At 43.0% G+C, this 18,265-nt stretch overlaps 3 protein-coding genes across 3 annotated transcripts in view; 1 reads left to right on the top strand and 2 right to left on the bottom strand.

Annotated features, from left to right (window-relative positions):
• The window catches only part of ndst1b (N-deacetylase/N-sulfotransferase (heparan glucosaminyl) 1b), a 43,105-nt gene extending 40,700 nt beyond the window's left edge, over nucleotides 1-2,405 (bottom strand). Inside the window, exon 1 of the mRNA XM_069720016.1 lies at nucleotides 2,124-2,405. The gene's annotated coding sequence lies outside the window, so the exon portion shown is untranslated. The remainder of the gene's footprint in view (nucleotides 1-2,123) is intronic.
• Nucleotides 2,406-4,265: 1,860 nt separating this feature from the next.
• Nucleotides 4,266-11,396, top strand: rbm22 (RNA binding motif protein 22). Its single transcript, XM_069720019.1, has 11 exons — nucleotides 4,266-4,430; nucleotides 5,916-5,969; nucleotides 6,078-6,107; nucleotides 6,227-6,359; nucleotides 6,451-6,551; nucleotides 6,867-7,039; nucleotides 7,658-7,858; nucleotides 7,996-8,160; nucleotides 9,901-9,989; nucleotides 10,290-10,418; nucleotides 10,626-11,396. Exons 1-11 carry the CDS (start codon nucleotides 4,377-4,379, stop codon nucleotides 10,778-10,780), a joined length of 1,284 nt encoding a protein of 427 aa, XP_069576120.1. The 5' UTR covers nucleotides 4,266-4,376; the 3' UTR covers nucleotides 10,781-11,396.
• On the bottom strand, nucleotides 11,309-16,846 carry LOC138633656 (myozenin-2-like). Its single transcript, XM_069720020.1, has 6 exons — nucleotides 16,698-16,846; nucleotides 15,789-15,888; nucleotides 14,666-14,826; nucleotides 13,607-13,760; nucleotides 12,890-13,070; nucleotides 11,309-11,982 (listed from the first exon to the last, which is right to left on the bottom strand). The coding sequence occupies exons 1-6, from the start codon at nucleotides 16,830-16,832 to the stop codon at nucleotides 11,799-11,801; spliced, it is 915 nt and encodes a 304-aa protein (XP_069576121.1). The 5' UTR covers nucleotides 16,833-16,846; the 3' UTR covers nucleotides 11,309-11,798.
• Between the last annotated feature and the right edge of the window lie 1,419 nt (nucleotides 16,847-18,265).

The raw sequence follows: 18,265 nt of genomic DNA, 5'->3' as shown, positions 1-18,265 counted from the left end.
CTTCCAATTGTAGATTCCTGCATCTAGTGGAGCCAGTGGTGTTGTAGTAGTGTATGAATAAGAGCCATAGGAGGCAGTACTGTGGCACAAAGCAGTGCTTATACCCAGCAGAGCAGGTTGTGGGGCTTGAGTTTTGGAAAGATGCCTGGCTTCAGCCCCACTCTAAAGAGAGGTCTGCCCCCCACACACCGAGTGTGGCTACAAGGGGCACTGACATGGAAAAATACAAGAGCTGGCATGTTGTCGCGGCCTGTAGTTCCCAACAATTACCTTGTGCAGTTTTAAATGTGATGGTATTGTTTACTGATTACGATTGAATTCCCTTCCTCCTCCATGTGGAGATAAGAAACAATAAAACAGTCAAAGATCTGATTGACAACAAACCACCTTTCTGCTCCCTGTTCAAACCTGAAGTCTAAAATGAAGAACTGTCTGTGATCATGTATCATTCTGATGAACGTCCACGGCCTGCTTGGTGACGTGATCTGTCATATTCCATCATACCTACGGTGTTTTATCAACCTCATGGCGCTGCAACCCAGTCGCACCATTTCGCAGGTATATCTAAGTGAAAAGATGCTGATATATGATCAAATGGCTGCAGCAGCAGTGGCAGCCATTATCAACTGAAAGCGCTAGATCACAGCATGTTTGGCAGCCAGTGGGAGCCGTCAAGATGCAGGGTTAGAACAACCAGACAAACAGTTGGCGCGGATAAATAGAACGCAACTTAAGATTCAGCTCGCCACAAATTTTTACAAACAAATGACAGCAACCATGCTTGGTTTTTTTGTGTGTGTTTTTTTTTTTAATCCAATCTGCAAATGGAATAAGCCCTTCTTTTTTTGTTTTTCTTTTTAACAAATGCAGGGTGGAACATGTGACAAACAACACATGGCTTGGGAAGAGCAAAAATGTGAAGCATTGGTCAAATAAATCTCCTGATACATAGAAGCAGAAGGACAGCAATTTTCAGTTACAAGAATGACTTCTGCAGCTGAGGCGAACTGCAGGGAAAGTCCTTATGACTTTGACAAATACATTCAGAGCGTGAGTCATTCTTCTCTAGTAATCTCTTACTCACATAGGTGCACGCTCCCATGCGCGTACACCCCAAGGCAACAGATTTCAGGCAGGTCTGGACTGTCCCCCTTTTCTTTCCACCTACAGAGCACAGTCAAAGTGTTTACAGTACTAAATAGATGCAGCTCTTGGTGGAGACAGACATTTGCTCCATGTAACACAACAAAGCAGTTTTAACACATTAAAACTGCATATGCAGCTTTGCAGACCATGCAGTTCAATCTGTCCTACTTTCTCAAAAAAGCATTCGGGGAATGGTATATTTTTGTCAGCATTATTTGTTGTTTACGCACAAACACAGCTCATAATTGGAAAGAAATAGTTTGGATAATGTTCTGATATTTGGGATAACCCGCCTGCAGAGGATTCCTACAGGTAGCTACAAAGTCATCTGATGCATCAAACCATAATTAACCCCTAAATCATTTTTGGACAAATGTTAAAGCAGTTCTTGCATTCCAATAGAACATATTTTGTCCACCTTTGCATCCAAAATCGTTTGGCCTTTTCGTCGCAAGAGAACCACTAGACTGTAACAGGTAAAGTGTTACAGTGCGGTCAGATTGTTAGCGCCAGTTTGATGAGACTCTATAAGATGAAGCTGCTACAAAGTTTACAGGAACAAGTTCCTCGGTTGTCGCTGGTACCGGGGCTGCTTTAAAGGATCCGACTCGATGAAGGCATTCCGATGTTAAATCACAGAGCAGAGCAGCCGGACACGGGCAGCTCTATCTATCCTGAGCACAAACTTCGCCCTGACCCGCTGCAACAATAACGCCAGCGTCCTTTCTCCGCTGCCATACGGACGAGCGGAAAGCTGCAGCGAGCCTCCACAATGTCGCCGGCGCTTTATGTTTCCAGCCGGGGGGAAGAGTCAGGCCGAAAAAACTGGCCTCATCTCCGTCTGCGCCAGACAACGTACACTACTAGCCTGGCCTGGGAGACCGAGCGGCGGCGGCGGCGGCGGCGGGGCTCTCGACCGTGTACCAAACGCGAGCAAAAACACGGCGACGAGACTTGTGTTGTGTCGATGTACTCACCTTGTCTGAGCGGAGGTGGAATATGGACAACAACACGCGATCTGGCCGGGATGAATTTGGGATTGAAGCGCGCTGCAGGGCGCTTGTCGTCGTCTCGGTTTGCTGTCGGCCGTGATGTGGAAGAAGCGGCAGCACGGCGGACTCGGCTGGGAGAAATCGGGAAATGTGAGAATGCCCCTCTCTTTCTGCAGCTCTGTGCACCGGCAGTAGCCCATAACTGTCGTCAGGAGGCGCCCGCACGGCACTTTTTTTTTTTTTTTTGTCTCATGCGCATGCATGCGTAGCCCACTACAGAACTCCTCAAAGAAATCTCTGTACGGTCATATTCCTGCAGGGGTTTATCTGCATCCGTGCTCTTCAGCACAGAGATTATAGTGGCCTTGATTTTCTGAGTGCTACTGCTGTTATAGCAATTTAAAAGTGCAGAATTATCCTGAACGTTTTCTCCGCAAAAGGAGCTCAGGGGTCGTCAAGATGAATTTGATTAGTCATCACATGCAGATTACACAACAAGGGCTCAATGTAAAAAAAAACAACAACAAAAAAAAACATTTTTAACCAGTTTTCATTTATCTCCGTTTCCTAATAATAATAATAATAAAAAATCACTCCAATATTACCATAACATCAGTAATAGTTTTCAGTTATAATGGTTTTATAATCCTCATGATCCTCCAGATTATGTCATTGTCTTTTGATACTACAATTTTAATGGATATTTTCATCATCTTTTAAGATACATATCTCTATATTGTAATTTATGTTATTGGTTATTTCTACGATGAACAGCAAACACCAGCAGCTTCGAAGGACATAGAAAACTTATATAAATGGCCTTTAACCAACAGGACAACAAGAACACTGAAAACTAATTTCTCAGTGTGCCACAAACGAGGATAGTACAACACCACAAAAACCATCAACACAACTCTTAAAAATAGAATTTCTTGAATGGACCTCTGAAACAATTTCCAAACTATTTCGTGATGTAGTAGTGAAACTTCACATTCCCTGACCTTGTGACTCATGAGGTTGGTGATTTTGATTACGGAGTGGCCAAATCCAAGACAAAGCCTTCCTTCAAAACAGCTTTGGCTGTCTCATCCTCATCACATGATAGAGGAGACCGGGTCACACAACTCATTAAGACAAAGAAAGCAATTCCCAGAAGGTTTACTTTGCTGTCCTACAAAACACGGGGAAGCAGACAGACTGTGCACCCAATTGGGGAAGAAAAGAAGAGGAGAAAGCAGTAGGAATTTCCATCTAACCTTTACTCATGGAATTGTGATCACGGGAACAATCAATAGTTAACAATCACTGTCAGCTATCTGATGATGCAACTGATTAATAACCTCAAGGCACTCAATCTAAAATCAGCAGTACAATATAGGTATTTTGTGGGTAGGCAAAAAGTACAGCCGACTTTCCATTCTGAAATGCTGAATGGCAGCCGCACGATAAAAGATTTGCCAGGTCTCCAGGCCTGTGTCTAATCCCTGCCCTTTGACTCCACAACCTCACCCTGACCTTAAATAAACATTAGGGACTTAATGCCCATCCGTAATCTTCAATATCCTTTGCCTCACTAATTGGAGTTTCACACAGCAAAAACACCCTGACCCGAATCTGAACAGGTGGGAAGATAAACTGTAAGTGGACAACACAATTGGCTTAACACCCCAGCTGATTCGTGTGTCTGTCACTCCCCATCACTCACATGCTCAAAAGAGGGAAGGACACTTATATCCTTTACTTACTGTGATTTAAAGTAGTAGCCTACTACAACTACAATGTAATGTTTCCATCGAAATGCAGCAAGCGGTAACATTTCATCATTACTGATTAAAATGACTCCTCTATAGAGGCTGTAATGTTAATCTGTTTGATCTAATTGTTAAATAGGCCTATTTAACAACACTGCATCTTATTATACTGAGCCGATTTGGTTGTTAAATCTTAATTTGTATCGTCAGATATGTAAAATGGTGTAAAAATCAAACAACTTTACAAAAACGCTGCAGATGCAATGATGAGTTCCTCATCGTCCACAAACGTGACTCTCATTTTATTTCCTGTTGTATTTTACTTGTTATTAATTCGGTAAATTTTGTAACCGTGAGTTTCTTGAAATAGGGCGACACCCTAAGGTGAAACGTGGACCACCCCCCTACCCCCACCTCCTCCTGCCGCGGTGCATTATGGGCCGAGCCTGCTCGCGTCGCCCGGCTCGGTTGGCTCTCACTCTGCAAAATGGCGACTTCCCTGGGCTCCAACACCTACAACAGACAAAACTGGGAAGACGCGGTACGTTTAACTGTCGATGTATAGTTTACAGAACAGAAGAGTTTGGCTGAAACACAGTATTTCCAGGCTACATTTCAGGAAACAGACTTAAACGATTAAAAAAAAAAAAAAGTGCCAGTTCGCTGGTTAGCCTTGTTAGCTCGAAGCATGGCTGCTACCTTCCTTAGCATCTCGCTGCGGATCGTAGTTCGCTTGTTTGTTGTTGTTTTGTTTTTTTTTAAACATCATTTCACACAACATACGTTTTCCTAGCAGACCGAGCTGCAAATAAATAATGGGCGACACATCCCCAGTCCGGACTCAAACCGAGCTCCGTGAATTTAACTCTTTACGTGAGACGTGGCTGGCGTTAGCTGTTTAAGCTAGTCGAAGCTAGCACCACCGGCGCGACAAACAAAAACCTGAAACGGCGGCAGGAAAATAAAAAGATGAATTCAGTAGATTTACAGAACCGGACCTGATCGGTCATCAGAGAAACATCCGGCGTTTTGTTTTAGTTAAAAACCTCGGGGGGTTGTAAACTCGTTTAATATTGAGGTGACGTTAGCATAGCAGCAGGTGTCTCGAGGAAAACCTTTTCATGAGGAAGAGTTGAGTCATTTAATTTAATTTAATTTAATGTCCAGTTGTTGTTTGTTTGTAACATTGCAGGATATGAATCATGTTTACGACATATTTTAGGAGTTCTATGATTTCTTGCTCATCTCATCTGACCTCGTAATTATTTTGTCATATATAACTTTGCTATTGAATATTTTTATTTTATGATGATGGCAGCGACACTTAAAAAAGGAAACGATAACTTTTTTTTCTATACAACCAGTTGCTTATGACTGCAGGATTACAATGGATATTATAAATAGATGTGGAAAAACCTTTGGTGAAACTATATATTTATTTGATCATTTATATATTTTTTAAACTATATATATATTTAGCAATTATGAATTCTTCAGTTTTCAGTTTTTTTCCCCCATCAAGTAAGGAACAAGTAAGTTTTTGACCCTCTTAAAGGTCCATAACTACTATATTAGGCAGTAGATCAGTTTTCACACTTGAGCCATGACTCAACGGGCACTTGACCAATGTTGGTTTTATAAAAACACCAGACTATAAACTTTGCAACCCTAGAATATGTAGTTGACGTTTGAGCCACAGGAGCTGCTTATATTTAGGTGTGTGGCTGATGCCATCGGTGGGATGAATTTACGCAAGGTCATTTTCTGCAGCTAGCACTTGGACCGAAACGGCATCCTGTAACAGATGGCAAAGTAGGAATGAGCAAGTCCCTCAGCACTCCCTGTATTCACACGCGTAACTTCGCCAAGGTGCCCCGCGGCAGAAGGTGTGAGAGAGACGAGAGGCCAAGTTACTGCTTCGGATAACTCGCACCGGGGGACCACCGGACGCGTAACTGATATCGTGATTGGTTTTTTTTTTAGGTTTTTTTTACTAAATGATCATCTGTTTTCGGTTCTCTTCCAGGATTTTCCAATTCTGTGTCAGACATGTTTAGGAGAAAATCCTTACATCCGTATGGTGAGTGAGCGTTGCCCCGCCGTCGCAATGAATTGACTGTAATTCACTCGTTGCGTTTCCGACCAATTGTTGTGCAGTGCACAAATCCGTCTATGCTTTGTTTTACAGACCAAGGAGAAGTATGGGAAAGAATGCAAGGTATGTTTTGCACTGAAGCTTCATATTGTGTTCATGCAGCGCACAACATAGTTTATCTTAAACTTGCAGGGTAATTTTCCATTTAAGACGTTTTCAATTTGTCGTCGGTTGCCCGTCAGATTTGTGCTCGACCCTTTACCGTGTTCCGATGGTGTCCGGGGGCACGGATGCGTTTCAAGAAGACCGAAGTCTGTCAGACCTGCAGCAAAATGAAAAATGTTTGTCAGACATGTCTGCTGGATCTGGAGTATGGTGAGTGTCTCTGATGGTACCTGCTTAGTTTGGCCCGTGTGCAGTTAGAGCTACGAGTTTAACCCTCTTTGTTGCACCTTGTGTTTGGCAGGTTTGCCCATCCAGGTCCGAGACACCGGAATTTCTGTTAAAGATGAGGTTCCCAAGTCCGATGTGAATAAAGAGTACTACACACAGAACATGGAGAGAGAGGTATAATTACTTTCTGGTAACAGCTGTTCATACTGAGTTTCATCCAACTGCAAAGTTCTATACAAGTTGTAGTGTTTTCTTTGCATCCGATCCCAGTATTTGCTTATAGTATCTGATCCAATTGTGACCTGTTGAAAATTATAACCCGCATTACATCCTTCTTTAAAGATGTTTCAGTTTAATCCGCTCTTTCACTCAACAGCAACACTTGGTGGTAATCTGTAATTTCATTGATATTGGTTCATCTTGGGACATCCCTTGCTAGATTATTTTCTGATTGATCCATTATGTCTGTTTGGACCTGTGTGTTTACAGATAGCCAATTCTGATGGCACACGGCCGGTTGGCCAGCTCGGCAAAGCTGCAAGCTCTAGTGATATGTTGCTCAAACTGGCCCGGACCACACCCTATTACAAGAGGAACCGGCCACATATCTGCTCCTTCTGGGTGAAGGGAGAGTGTAAGAGAGGGGAGGAGTGTCCCTACAGGTGAGTGGCATGATGGCCTGCAGCTGCTCCATCCGAACTTAATGTTTTGAGTTTGACATTGTGCTGCGGAGCTGAGTTTTTTTGAGGGGGAAATTGTGACCATATTTCACATTGGGTCAGATGCTGAATCGGTGACACTAATATTGAATGTCCACCTTAAATCTGCGTGGATTGTTTTGATCTTCTGTCTGCTGTTGACTTGAAGATGTGCGTGTGAATCTATATTTTCAAATTGGTAGCTTCTTTGGAGCAACATCCATATTTAAAGAATTGTGTACTGTCAGTCGGCTTTATTTGCCAAGCGCATGAACATGTGCAAAGATTTTCTCTCTGAATTTATAAACTCATACAGCAGAGGGAAAACCACAAAACTCAGCAAAGTCAACTCAAATGAATTGATTTTTTTTTTATCCCTCAAAATACTCCCAATACTTTTTTTTTTTTATTAGATTCTTTCAAAGTCTTCACCTCATGTGAGCTATATATTAACATGTTATGTGTCAGTTTGTCTGTAATTTCCTGTATGTGGTGGGCGTGTTATGTTATCAGCCACATATCTGCTCCATCTGGGTTATCAGATGTCAGCATGTTCTCATTGCACTTGTCCTTTTCACACAGGCATGAGAAGCCCACAGATCCTGATGACCCTCTGGCCGACCAGAACATAAAGGATCGATACTACGGTATCAACGACCCAGTAGCTGACAAGCTGCTGAAGCGGGCCTCAACTATGCCCCGACTGGACCCTCCGGATGACAAATCCATCACCACCCTGTACATCGGGGGTTTGGGAGATACTGTCACAGATGGCGATCTCAAGTAAGGGCTTCTGTTTCATAACAATATCCGCTGGACTTTGTCTTTCACACCTCTTTTGTAAATATTGTGTTGTGCAGTTTTGAAACTTGTGGCTACCACATTTCGGGTCGTAAGAGCTTGTTTCTGTGTTACCGCAGGAGTCACTTCTACCAGTTTGGTGAAATTCGAACCATTACCATCGTCCAGAGGCAGCAGTGTGCGTTCATCCAGTTCGCCACGCGGCAGTCAGCTGAAATGGCAGCGGAGAAGTCCTTCAATAAACTCATTATTAATGGACGGAGGCTCACTGTCAAGTGGGGAAGGTAAGTAGCTGATCAAGAAGGTATTTGTGCATCTGCGTGCGTCACCACGCTGACCACCAGACACCGGATGCATTAAAAGCAGCTTGCGCGAACATGTATTGTTTAGATGTCCTCTAACAACAGATGTCGGCTCCGATACAGCCCCAGTAAGCAGAGTCGCTGAGGAGGAGGTGCGAGGATGGACAGTGATGATTTGTTTATTAAACGCAGGGTTGAGATCAAGGAGCACAAGCTTTAATCGTTGCTGTACCATCATCGTCACAACTGTCAGTAAATTACTGCAGTGTATTAAATATAATTATTACTGACACAGTAAGACAGACACTGTGCCAAGCGGGATACTTTAAATTTTCTCTTCAATTTTATTTAGATAGCGCCAAATCACAACACAGGTTATTTCATGGCACTTAACACATTAAAGTCCTCACAGCAGAACTTTACAGCATTATACAGGGAAACCTAACAATTCAACAACTTTTAAGTTAGGAGGGAACAACTCTTCTTTAAGGGAGAAGAACCTCCAACAGAGAGAAGGAAAAACTCCCTCGTAACAGGAAGAAACCTCCGATGGAACCAGACTCGGAGGTGGGCGGCCATCTGCCTCGATGTCCTTGTTTTCAAGGATTTTAGAAATAAACAGCAGGTTGGAAATTGGTCTGCAGTTTCCTAAAACAAATGGAGCAAGAGTCAGCTTTTTAAATACAGGTTTAATTGATTTCTTGAGGAGTTTAGTTGGGACGGGATCCAAGAGACGGGCAGATTATCCAGATGAGGAAATAATTGCAGTTAGCTCGGAGAGCTCCGCAGGAGACATTTGTTCGAGGTATAAATCTGGTCCCACGGTTGCTTCCAGGGCTGCTGTGCTTAACAACATATCAGTGACAGTGGCAGGAAGGGTCGGCCCCATTCTCTCCCAAACGGTAACAATTTTATTAGTGAAAAAGTTGATGAAGTCATTACTGCTGAGAGCTGAAGGAATAGAGGGCTCAACTGAGCTGTGACTCTTTGTCAGCCTGGCTACAGTGCTGAAAAGAAACCGGGGGTTGTTCTTGTTTTCCTCTATTAATGATGAATAATATGCAGTTCTGGCCTTGTGAAGAGCTTTCTTTATAAGATATTAGACTATCCTTCCGGGCCAGGTGTAATTCTTCTAAACCAGTGGAACGCCATTTCCTTTCCAGTTTTCGCGTTGCCTGCTTAACGGAGCATATTTGTGAGTTGTACCACGAAGACGCCTCCTCTGGTTCATTACTTTCTTCAGAGGGGCGACATTATCGCGAGTTGCAGCAGAGAGGCTGCAGTGTTTTCTACAAGATGTTCCACTTGTGTGGGACTAAAGTCGACGTAGATGCCTTCCACTGATAAACATGTAACGGCTTCCTTAAACTTGGACAAAGCATCATCAGACAAACATCTACTGTAATTGAATTTATTCCCACATGCTGTGTAGTCCATCAGTGTAACTTCAAATGTAATTAAAAAAAACAGTGGTCTGACAAAAGAGGGTTTTGAGGAAATATGATCACATTTTCAGTTTCCATGCCATATGACAACCAGACGGAGGGTGTGGTGTCCACACCCGAGTGGGTTTATTTACATGTTGAGAAAAGCCGATTGAGTCTAATAATGAGCTGGATGTAGAACTGAGGCTGTCATTGTCCACATCAACATGAATGTTAAAGTCATTCATTAAAGTTCATCAGTATATCTAACTTAAAGTATATGGTGTGTCATTTGTAGGTCTCAGGCAGCAAGAGGGAAGGAGGGTATCAAAGATGGTGTCAGTGAGATGGGTACCAGACTGGATCCCGTACCCGGACTGCCTGGAGGTGAGTCTTCAAACTGTGTGTCTCTCTGTGTGTGTGTGTGTGTGTGTGTGTGTGTGTGTGTGTGTGTGTGTGTGTGTGTGTGTGTGTGTGTGTGTGTGAAGTAACGCAAGTGTAATTTAAAGCACTGTTAAATGTCTGCATGTAATAATGCTGTCAGTTGGTTCAATCCTGCGATTGATATCCATGCATGCACAATTGGTTTTGAGAGTAAAACGCAGCAAAATCAGACATTACAATAACGTCAAAACTGTGATTCTGCTTCCTAATTTTCTTCTGGAATTCTGCTCCTCTTTGTTGTAGCTTTACCTCCACCACCAGCTCTAGATGAAGAGGCTCCTGCAAACTACTTCAACCTCGACCCCATCTCTTCTCCTGCGGTCATGAACCTCGGTTTGCCCCCACCTCCAGGCATCAACCCACCTCCTCCAGGTGAAATTAGAGCTTTCTATCTCTTGCAGCCTTTCGCCATAGTAAAAATATATATCGTATACATTGTACAGTGTATCTAATATAACAAAAAACTAAGTTCTACGGTTGGTTATGGATTTTGCCATCTGTTTTCACATTTGGTGATAATTAATAACTTCACCCTAGTTAGGTAGATACTTAATTTGTTCTTTTTGTTCGCTCCTTCAGGTTATGGCCATCCAATGTTTCACCCAATGGGTCCCATGGCCCCACCTCTTCCCCCTCCTATGAGCATGAGACCTCCCGGTCAAATCCACTACCCATCCCAGGATCCTCAGCGCATGGGTGCTCACGCCGCTCATGGCTCACGCCAAGGTGATTAGCTGCCAAGAGGGAAGTCCTGCTGTGATTAGGTGTCATTTTTTTCTTGCGTTCAACCTGACCAGGTGTGTTCCCATGAAATGCTGCCCGGTGAGCCCGAAACCTGAGGACCACTTCTGGCAGAGATGCATCGCCTAGAGAGGTTATGTCTTATTATGCCACCTGCAAAGCAGTGAACGAACTGATTTGAGCTCCGTCTGTGTCTGAGGAGATGACAACCAGGATCTTACAAGATTACTTTTGTCGGTATTCACAGGTAAAACGCACCAGAACAGCATCTAAACAGTGGAACTTAACATAGTTAAAGACTTCAAACATGAGAGCACCCACGTGACCAATGTGACCCGGCCCATGTGGTTTCAAAGAGCTCCTTTGGTTGGAGCTACTGTACATAGAAATATGTTTTCTTTAAACTTGTATTTGTCGCCTCGTGCATCGTATCACATGGAGTTGAATTCTGAGGAGCATTTTTAAACCTGTTAATTTTCAGTTGCATTGACAATTTTTTTTTATTTGACACAATCTGAATATTCCACAGCATAATGACTTAGTTTATTGTCAGGCTTTCTTTAAATGTTCTTTTCATTTGTCATTAAAATAACTACAATTTGTCATTGATCACCTCGTGTGAAATCATCATTATTTATAGAACAATGTCTGGTTGCGTCTCGATTGTGGAGAAGAAGATGTAAAGCCACAAAGAGACAATAAAGGGAGAGGGCAGTCAGGTAATAAGACACTGATGAGATCAGATACCGCTCTGTGTATCAGACAGGAAGAAAAGGTGGGACTGATCAGCCTGTGGCAGCATGGTCCTGGACTCCACTGTGAAATTAACCGACTCCAGCATTCAGAATTTGCTGCAGCAAGTCGAACCACTCGGCAGAAGCAAACCACTTTATATATTAAGCAAGAATGTTTTTCTTGGTTTTTTTCCCCCTCCCTTTCAATGCCCTCTGATTTAACAGAGGGATGATCTTTTTAGGTCAGTGCTTCAGTGTTTAGCTCGTTAACTTATTTTCATAGTTCATTAGATTCAGGGGAGTAATCAATTCCCCAGCCCCTCGGTGCTCTGTTGAAGTTGGGCCGTCGACACATGCGGTCCAGAGCGATGCCAGGAAGGTTCTGGGATTCAACTGCCTCAAAGCTGATGACGGGGATCACCCTGCTGCTCGCCGCAGCGCCCCCAAACGGCATCGCAGATCTGTGGAAAAAAAAAAGAAAAAAAAGAAGAGTCCTTACTAAGCAGGCTGAACGCATTGTGTTTGATGTTCCAGGCAGAACATGATCCAAGGCATCACAGCTTTTACTCAATTATGGCTTATACTCCTTCCCATAAAGAGGGGAGTCTTTTACACGATACATGATATGAATTTGGTCATCATTGCTTCTAGCAGAACGTCTTGTTAACGGGAGGAAACCACCCAGGATTCAGGGAGACTCAAACTGGGTGCCTGCTGAACTTCACCTCCTTTACTCGTATAGCTGCTCCGACCATTAGTCGAGTTCAGATTTAATTAAGGCTTCACAATTTGATGATAATCTTGGGGTGTAAATAGATCCCTCCACAGGGGCTAGCTACATTTCCAGACTGACTGGCAGAATCAGTTTGATTGACAGCTTTAATTGAATAAAGTTTGTCATTTTGTACAGTTTCCATTTCTCCATCTGCCCAAGCTTAACCTTTGTTCTGGCTTGCTCGCGTGATACAAGAAGACACAAGAAGGCTTGGTTTCTTGTGTGCCACAAGAAAGGTGATTCCTTTTCGTGCGCAATCTCTTGTGGGGTCATTAAAAGCTTGCCCCCACCCCCACCCCACAGTGGATCATCTTTCTTTAAAGAGCCTGGGTTCAAAATAACCATCATGTTGCCACACTCCAGGGAGGTGCAAGCCAGAGACTATTAATTTTCAAACTGGAAACATGGAGTGGAGCCGAGGGGAAGAGATGATGATGATGATGATGGATAGCGTGGTGAGGTCATCTGTGGGTCTATTTGAAGATGAGTGGGTCTCAACACTGCGCTTCCAACGGAACAGGATCTAACGGCACCTGATTTATTTGGATGAACTCGGTCGTGGCTGGAGAAGTCGATACCAAAGGCAGGCTTACCTGTTGAAGCACCTGTTGGCAGGCTGTAGTCTTTGCGGGAGCTGGGGCAGCTGGGCATTGAGGGCGTTCAGGAGCTCTTCGTTGCCTCTCAGAGCTTCCCTCCAAGGGGAGCAATAGGATTTGGGGATTACTGTTGTGTTGAATTTCTCACGAGGAATTTCCTTTAGAGGGCCAGAATACCCTGACCACAGCAAAAACATAACATCAGTGGATAAAAGAAGCATTAAGGTCAAAGTAAAAAGTGGTACTACAATATTGAATAATTTTATTTTGTAACTTCAAAATAAAGTCCATTATGTCGAGGAAAAATGGACAATAGGATTGATTTGAAAAACCTTCTATGATTTCTTTTAAAATGCGAGCCCTATTAAAGCACACAGAGATCTATTATACATATAAATCTCTGATGTCACTCCTGTCAACAATAGGAACTACAGTAATTAGATCTCAGTGAGAATCCCTGATAATAAACAGCTCAGCTCAGTCAGTCAGACTACAAGCAGTGCCGTCTGTCAGACCAAGAACACAACAGCAATCTGCAAAGATGCTCAAAGATAATTGCTACATTCAGACTGCCAGCTCTTCTTGCACAGATAATAATACAACTAATTTACAGTGATGCATTTCAATAAGGAAGGTGAGCGCCAACCGATCAGAGTGTCCATGCATTGCAAAGAGCCAATAACCCTTTGCTCACAGTGTATTACAAATATTTACCTGGAGCCAGGACATCAGGACTGCCCTTCTTTGCTACAGTCTTCTGAAGGTTGATGACCAGGCTATGCTTACCCGGGATGGAGAAAGCCTGGTTCTCTTTCCCTCCCTGCAGCTCCAGGATGATCTGCGGGGGAGGAACGACCTCGAGATGAACCTGGGAAAGATACCGAGTTAAGTTTCTTGTCAATTTATTTTACTCCCCAAAAACTGCCAGACGTTTATTAAAGAAGCAGGCGACCAATTCTACACATGAATTCAGTTTTCTTCAAGTAGTTCTAGTTTGAATATGAGAGCAGCTGCAGAGGAGCCTTTTTCTCATTATTCATTTTGACGAATAAGACTTGATTTGCATTATTGGAAAAGTAGAATGCAGCGTTTAAACAGGCTGACACATAAAAAGTCACAATGTTTCCAGCCTGTGCTACTTCGATGTTTTCCATTCTGTTGTTGGATCAATTTGAGGAAAAAAAAAATATATGGACATCAATTAGAGGATTAGTCAAGCCACAGAAAATGTATGTGCTGCAGTTGTGACAATCTACTAATCATTGCAATAATTTTCCAAGCATAGATTTAGAGATTTTTAGGATTTTCAAATATAAATATTTTCTATTTTGTTTCACTTTTGTATTGACTGCTAACTTCTGTTGAGTATTTTTTTTTTTACAACTTGCTGATATTTTTGGACCAAACAATTAATCAATTGGGAAAATGACATGTAGATTCGTACAGAAATAACCATTAGTGACTAAATCTCTCGACTCCCATTGTAATATCTCTTCGAACAAATGTCCATTTTGTCTCATGCAAATTGGTCTTTGTTGTTGCCAGCCATTCATCAAAGTGGGAGAAGCTACCTATCTACGGTGGACTGCCCCATTTTGCTGGAGCTCTTACTGTGGTGACATGTCTAAGGCCTGTGAGACAGCAGACACCAAGAAAGGTCAGACTCTCTTATCCCTTTGATAAATCCGACACACCGGGAGCCCTTTAGTGTTAAATACACTTCCGATTCATCATTTTTTGGGTGTGCAGGTTAGAGCACGTTCAGTTCCTTACGTCGTTGGTGTTGTAAGCACCGCTGGCGCCGTTCTCCAGCGTGTACCTCTCCACCCTCTTCTGTCTCTCCTGAAACATGCGAGAGCCTCGATTAGAGGGAAGGTTGAGCTCCTCCATCATCACGTCTTTTGGGATGCTGATCTTCTTCCCGAGGTTCAGACCTTGTGCACAGCATGACAACAGACAAACGGAGCTGGTGCTTAAAGAAGTGATCACGTGACGTTCTGAAGCCAAATATTGACAGTAGAGAAAACTACTTGCTCCAGGTTTTTGTGCAGCCTGGCTCTAATTTAAGCCTGAATAAAAACACAATGGTATTTAGTCGTTACTGCGAAGGCAATTTGGAAAGTTAATGAAAGACGCAGACTAATAAGACCTTTGGCGAATCATAATGTCTCTGGTCTACTTGTTTCTGTCAGCGGTAAACAGCTAAGGGGGACTGGTATAAAAAAAACAACCTGTGCAGTATGTTGGTATCCTCACAGCTTTTGCTCAGGGTGTCTTCTCATGTTGTATCATGGTCTTAGAGTAGGGTCTGAAATAGTCTAAGGATGATGTCAGAGTGGTGTGTAATGTTTGTTGTGGTCTGGAGTTGCATGGGTAACTGGGCATATAAATAGGATCTTTGGATGAAAGACTCCTGTGAGAGCTGATGGCAATCCTTCTCGCTCATGATAAGTGTTCGGAGAGGTCTGGGCACATGCCACCCTTGAGGAGCTGCCTTTGATCGGCCTGTGAAAAATTCAGTGGTGGAAGTCACATTTTGCTGAGTTTAGGAGACTGTGTTTCGAAGCCTCGCTGGCAGACAGCGCAGGAAAGCAAACAGTGTGACTGGGATGGTCCCTGTTGGAATGTTTGGAGAATTTCATCAACACGCTGGCACTCCCGGGATTTGGGTGTACCACAGTCCTCTTGTCTCCAGGCGGTGGGATAACACACTTTGATGTTTGGCTTAATTACATCTGACAGCCCCAGCTGTGATCTCACTCTGTGGCACGCAGGATATGGGTGTAAATACACACGAGTTGTTGATGCAGTGTGTAAACCGATATGTGCATCGGTTTATCTGTAAATATTATGTACTCGTGTCAGTTCTACAAAACCAATAATAATGTTCACCTACCTCCCCTGGCCTCCTTAGACAGAGCCTTAGCCTGTAGCATCCTCTGCTTCGTCATGTCATCTAGGCCTGAATGCATCATCATCATCATCAACTTCTTCCTCTGATAGACACACATTGTCATGGTTATTATAAGAGCTTTTCTAAATTGTAGTTGGTTTGTAGCGTTATACTGCTACCACATTAATATGGAATGTTTTAGCACAAGTCTCTTCTACTGGATTCTGATTCAGTGGCAAAAGGAAGAGAAAAACAGCTGATGTTAAACTTGACGATGCCACACGCCCTAACCTGTATGTCACAGTCACAAGTTATTTTAAGGGCACCTCCATTTTGTTAAGTGACTGGGCCTAGTAGGGGTGGAAATCACCAAAGGGCCCACAATACGATATATTTTCATGCATCTTGAGTCACGACACAATATTATTACGAAGTTGTGATATGCCAAGTATTCCAACAAGATACCAAATGCAGCGAAATATTGTGATCGACTATCTTTTTTTGTATTAACACAATATTTGTATGCGACTTATTGCAATATCATGTTGTATACATTTTTCTCCCTAACCTAGAGCTTACAATACATCCAGATCTAGTTGTTTGGCCTGCATAGGTCCAAACAAAGCAGCGATAAACACTATAAAAACAAAATATTTGTTTTTAATCTGGGACTGCCATCTTTCTTTTAATTTAATATGGAATAAAAATTTAAAAAATCATTTTTTTAATCACACCACACCACAAGATGATCTTTCATTTTCTGACTGTATGTCCAGCATATTAGAAACGTATGATGCTCCCTGTTTTGCGTTCATTTAAGATCCGAGTGGCTTCCAGACCCCAAACTCTGTTCAGTTAGTGTCTTACGTCACTGCTTACTTTGACCTGCACTCCCCTTTGCTCAGTCCTTACCTGTGTTTTTCGCCTGTCTGTAAGCCGGGCGTTAGAAGAAGTCTGGGTGGCTTGTGTGGTTTGTCCCGTTCTGATGCGTCCCCACCTCACTCTGACACTCCTTGGCAGAGAAGGAACAGTCTGTATAAAACTCATCCCAGGATGCCTCCGGTGCTTACCTCATGGAGTTTAATTTAGCAGAGGGGTGAGAGAGAGAGAGAGAGAGAGAGAGAGGATGGATGGAGGGAGGTTTTTTTGGGGGGGGAGGGGGGGGTTCAGGTGGGTTGGGGGAGTATAAAAGGGCGATTAAGGAGAAGAGTCATGCACAAAGATTTACATGCTGATAATAAAAATTTGATCCCCTCTGTGCGTGTGTGTTGTAACAGCAGCTGTCCAGACTGACACTTGGAGGCCAAGCCTCCAACCTCCTCACTGCAAACACACACACGCACACGCACACACACGCACACACACACACACACACACGCACACACGCACACACGCACACACACTTTGGTGGAGCCTGAGGAGACACTCGCCCCCCAGCGGTCCAGGATTGCTCTCAACTCGTCCTCACTGTGATCTTCAGTCTTGTCGAGTCTCAGCTGACCGTCATGAATGAGACGCACCAAAACTGATGGATCTCCTGGAACACATGATGGAAACTATCGTCCTAAAACTGTTTTCACGGTTTACAGAAGTCCCTGCCAGCAAATCCGCATGACATTCGCATCATTATAAAACAGTTATGGACCTAAATGCATTTTATCTTGTCCCACCTGTTTCTACATACTGCAATCTCTATGAATCTAAATATGCGTGATATTAGAAGCGCACACACACACACACACACACACACAAAGGCAGTTTTATAAACAGCTTTGAAATTGATGAGGCTGCTGTGGTCAGAGGTTGTGACTTTGTTTTCCAGTTTGGGGCCAAAGGTTAAACTCTGTGGCAGATTGCTGTTCCATTTTCTGATGGCGTGAGACCTTCGACATCTATTTCTTTCAAACTGCTGTGAGTTATGGGTGTTGCGTTCCTCTCAGTTGTCCAGTAGTGTGAAAGATTTTGCACATTAACAGTGCTATGTTTTTGCCATTGTGCCTTCATTTATTCGCTGCTTTACCAACTGCAGACCGTAAGAAACTGTGATTTCTGCACAAATCCTTTTTTGTGTTACACTATATGTAATGACCTTTAACTTTATATTTGGTTGCCCTTTTTGAACTGTATTTTATCATGCAGTTTTTTTTCTCCACAAATTGATTCATCGAGCTCTGCAGGAGCTTGGAGGGAAAAAAAACATTTTCTTTATCCCCGCTGAGATTGGATATCGATTTCGCACCTGCCTTGCTCCACAGTACCACTATCTCTCCCGTTGGGAAGCCTCCCGGCCTCTGAAAGAAAATGTGAATTCATCCCGAGTCACAGAAAATCTTCTGCAGACACAGTAGAAGTTAAAGAGTTGCTACCTTTTCAATATTTATTTAAGAGTGTTTGTTTTTGAAGAAAAAGCTATTTTGCTTCATAAAACAAAAACAGCAGGTTGTAGCTTTTGCTTACCAAAAAAAAGTTTAGCTTTTACG

The sequence above is a fragment of the Brachyistius frenatus genome, unplaced genomic scaffold, assembly GCF_029030835.1.
Source record: "Brachyistius frenatus isolate BFR_SWC_R1_liver_20210118 unplaced genomic scaffold, ASM2903083v1 Contig_229, whole genome shotgun sequence".
Classification (NCBI taxonomy): domain Eukaryota; kingdom Metazoa; phylum Chordata; class Actinopteri; family Embiotocidae; genus Brachyistius; species Brachyistius frenatus.
The sequence above is the reverse complement of the archived record's forward strand: the minus strand, read 5'-3'. Positions and strand labels throughout refer to the sequence as shown.

Bases quoted from the DNA above. Each gene is read 5' to 3' on its own strand.
- rbm22 (XM_069720019.1), top strand. From the start codon at position 4,377: ATGGCGACTTCCCTGGGCTCCAACACCTACAACAGACAAAACTGGGAA. The intron at 6,108-6,226 runs GTATGTTTTGCA...GTTGCCCGTCAG, and splicing joins AGTATGGGAAAGAATGCAAG to ATTTGTGCTCGACCCTTTAC. The intron at 9,990-10,289 runs GTGAGTCTTCAA...TCTTTGTTGTAG, and splicing joins CGTACCCGGACTGCCTGGAG to CTTTACCTCCACCACCAGCT.
- LOC138633656 (XM_069720020.1), bottom strand. From the start codon at position 16,832: ATGAGTTTTATACAGACTGTTCCTTCTCTGCCAAGGAGTGTCAGAGTG. The intron at 15,889-16,697 runs GTAAGGACTGAG...TGTGTCTATCAG, and splicing joins CAGACAGGCGAAAAACACAG to AGGAAGAAGTTGATGATGAT. The intron at 14,827-15,788 runs GTAGGTGAACAT...GCTGTGCACAAG, and splicing joins GTCTAAGGAGGCCAGGGGAG to GTCTGAACCTCGGGAAGAAG.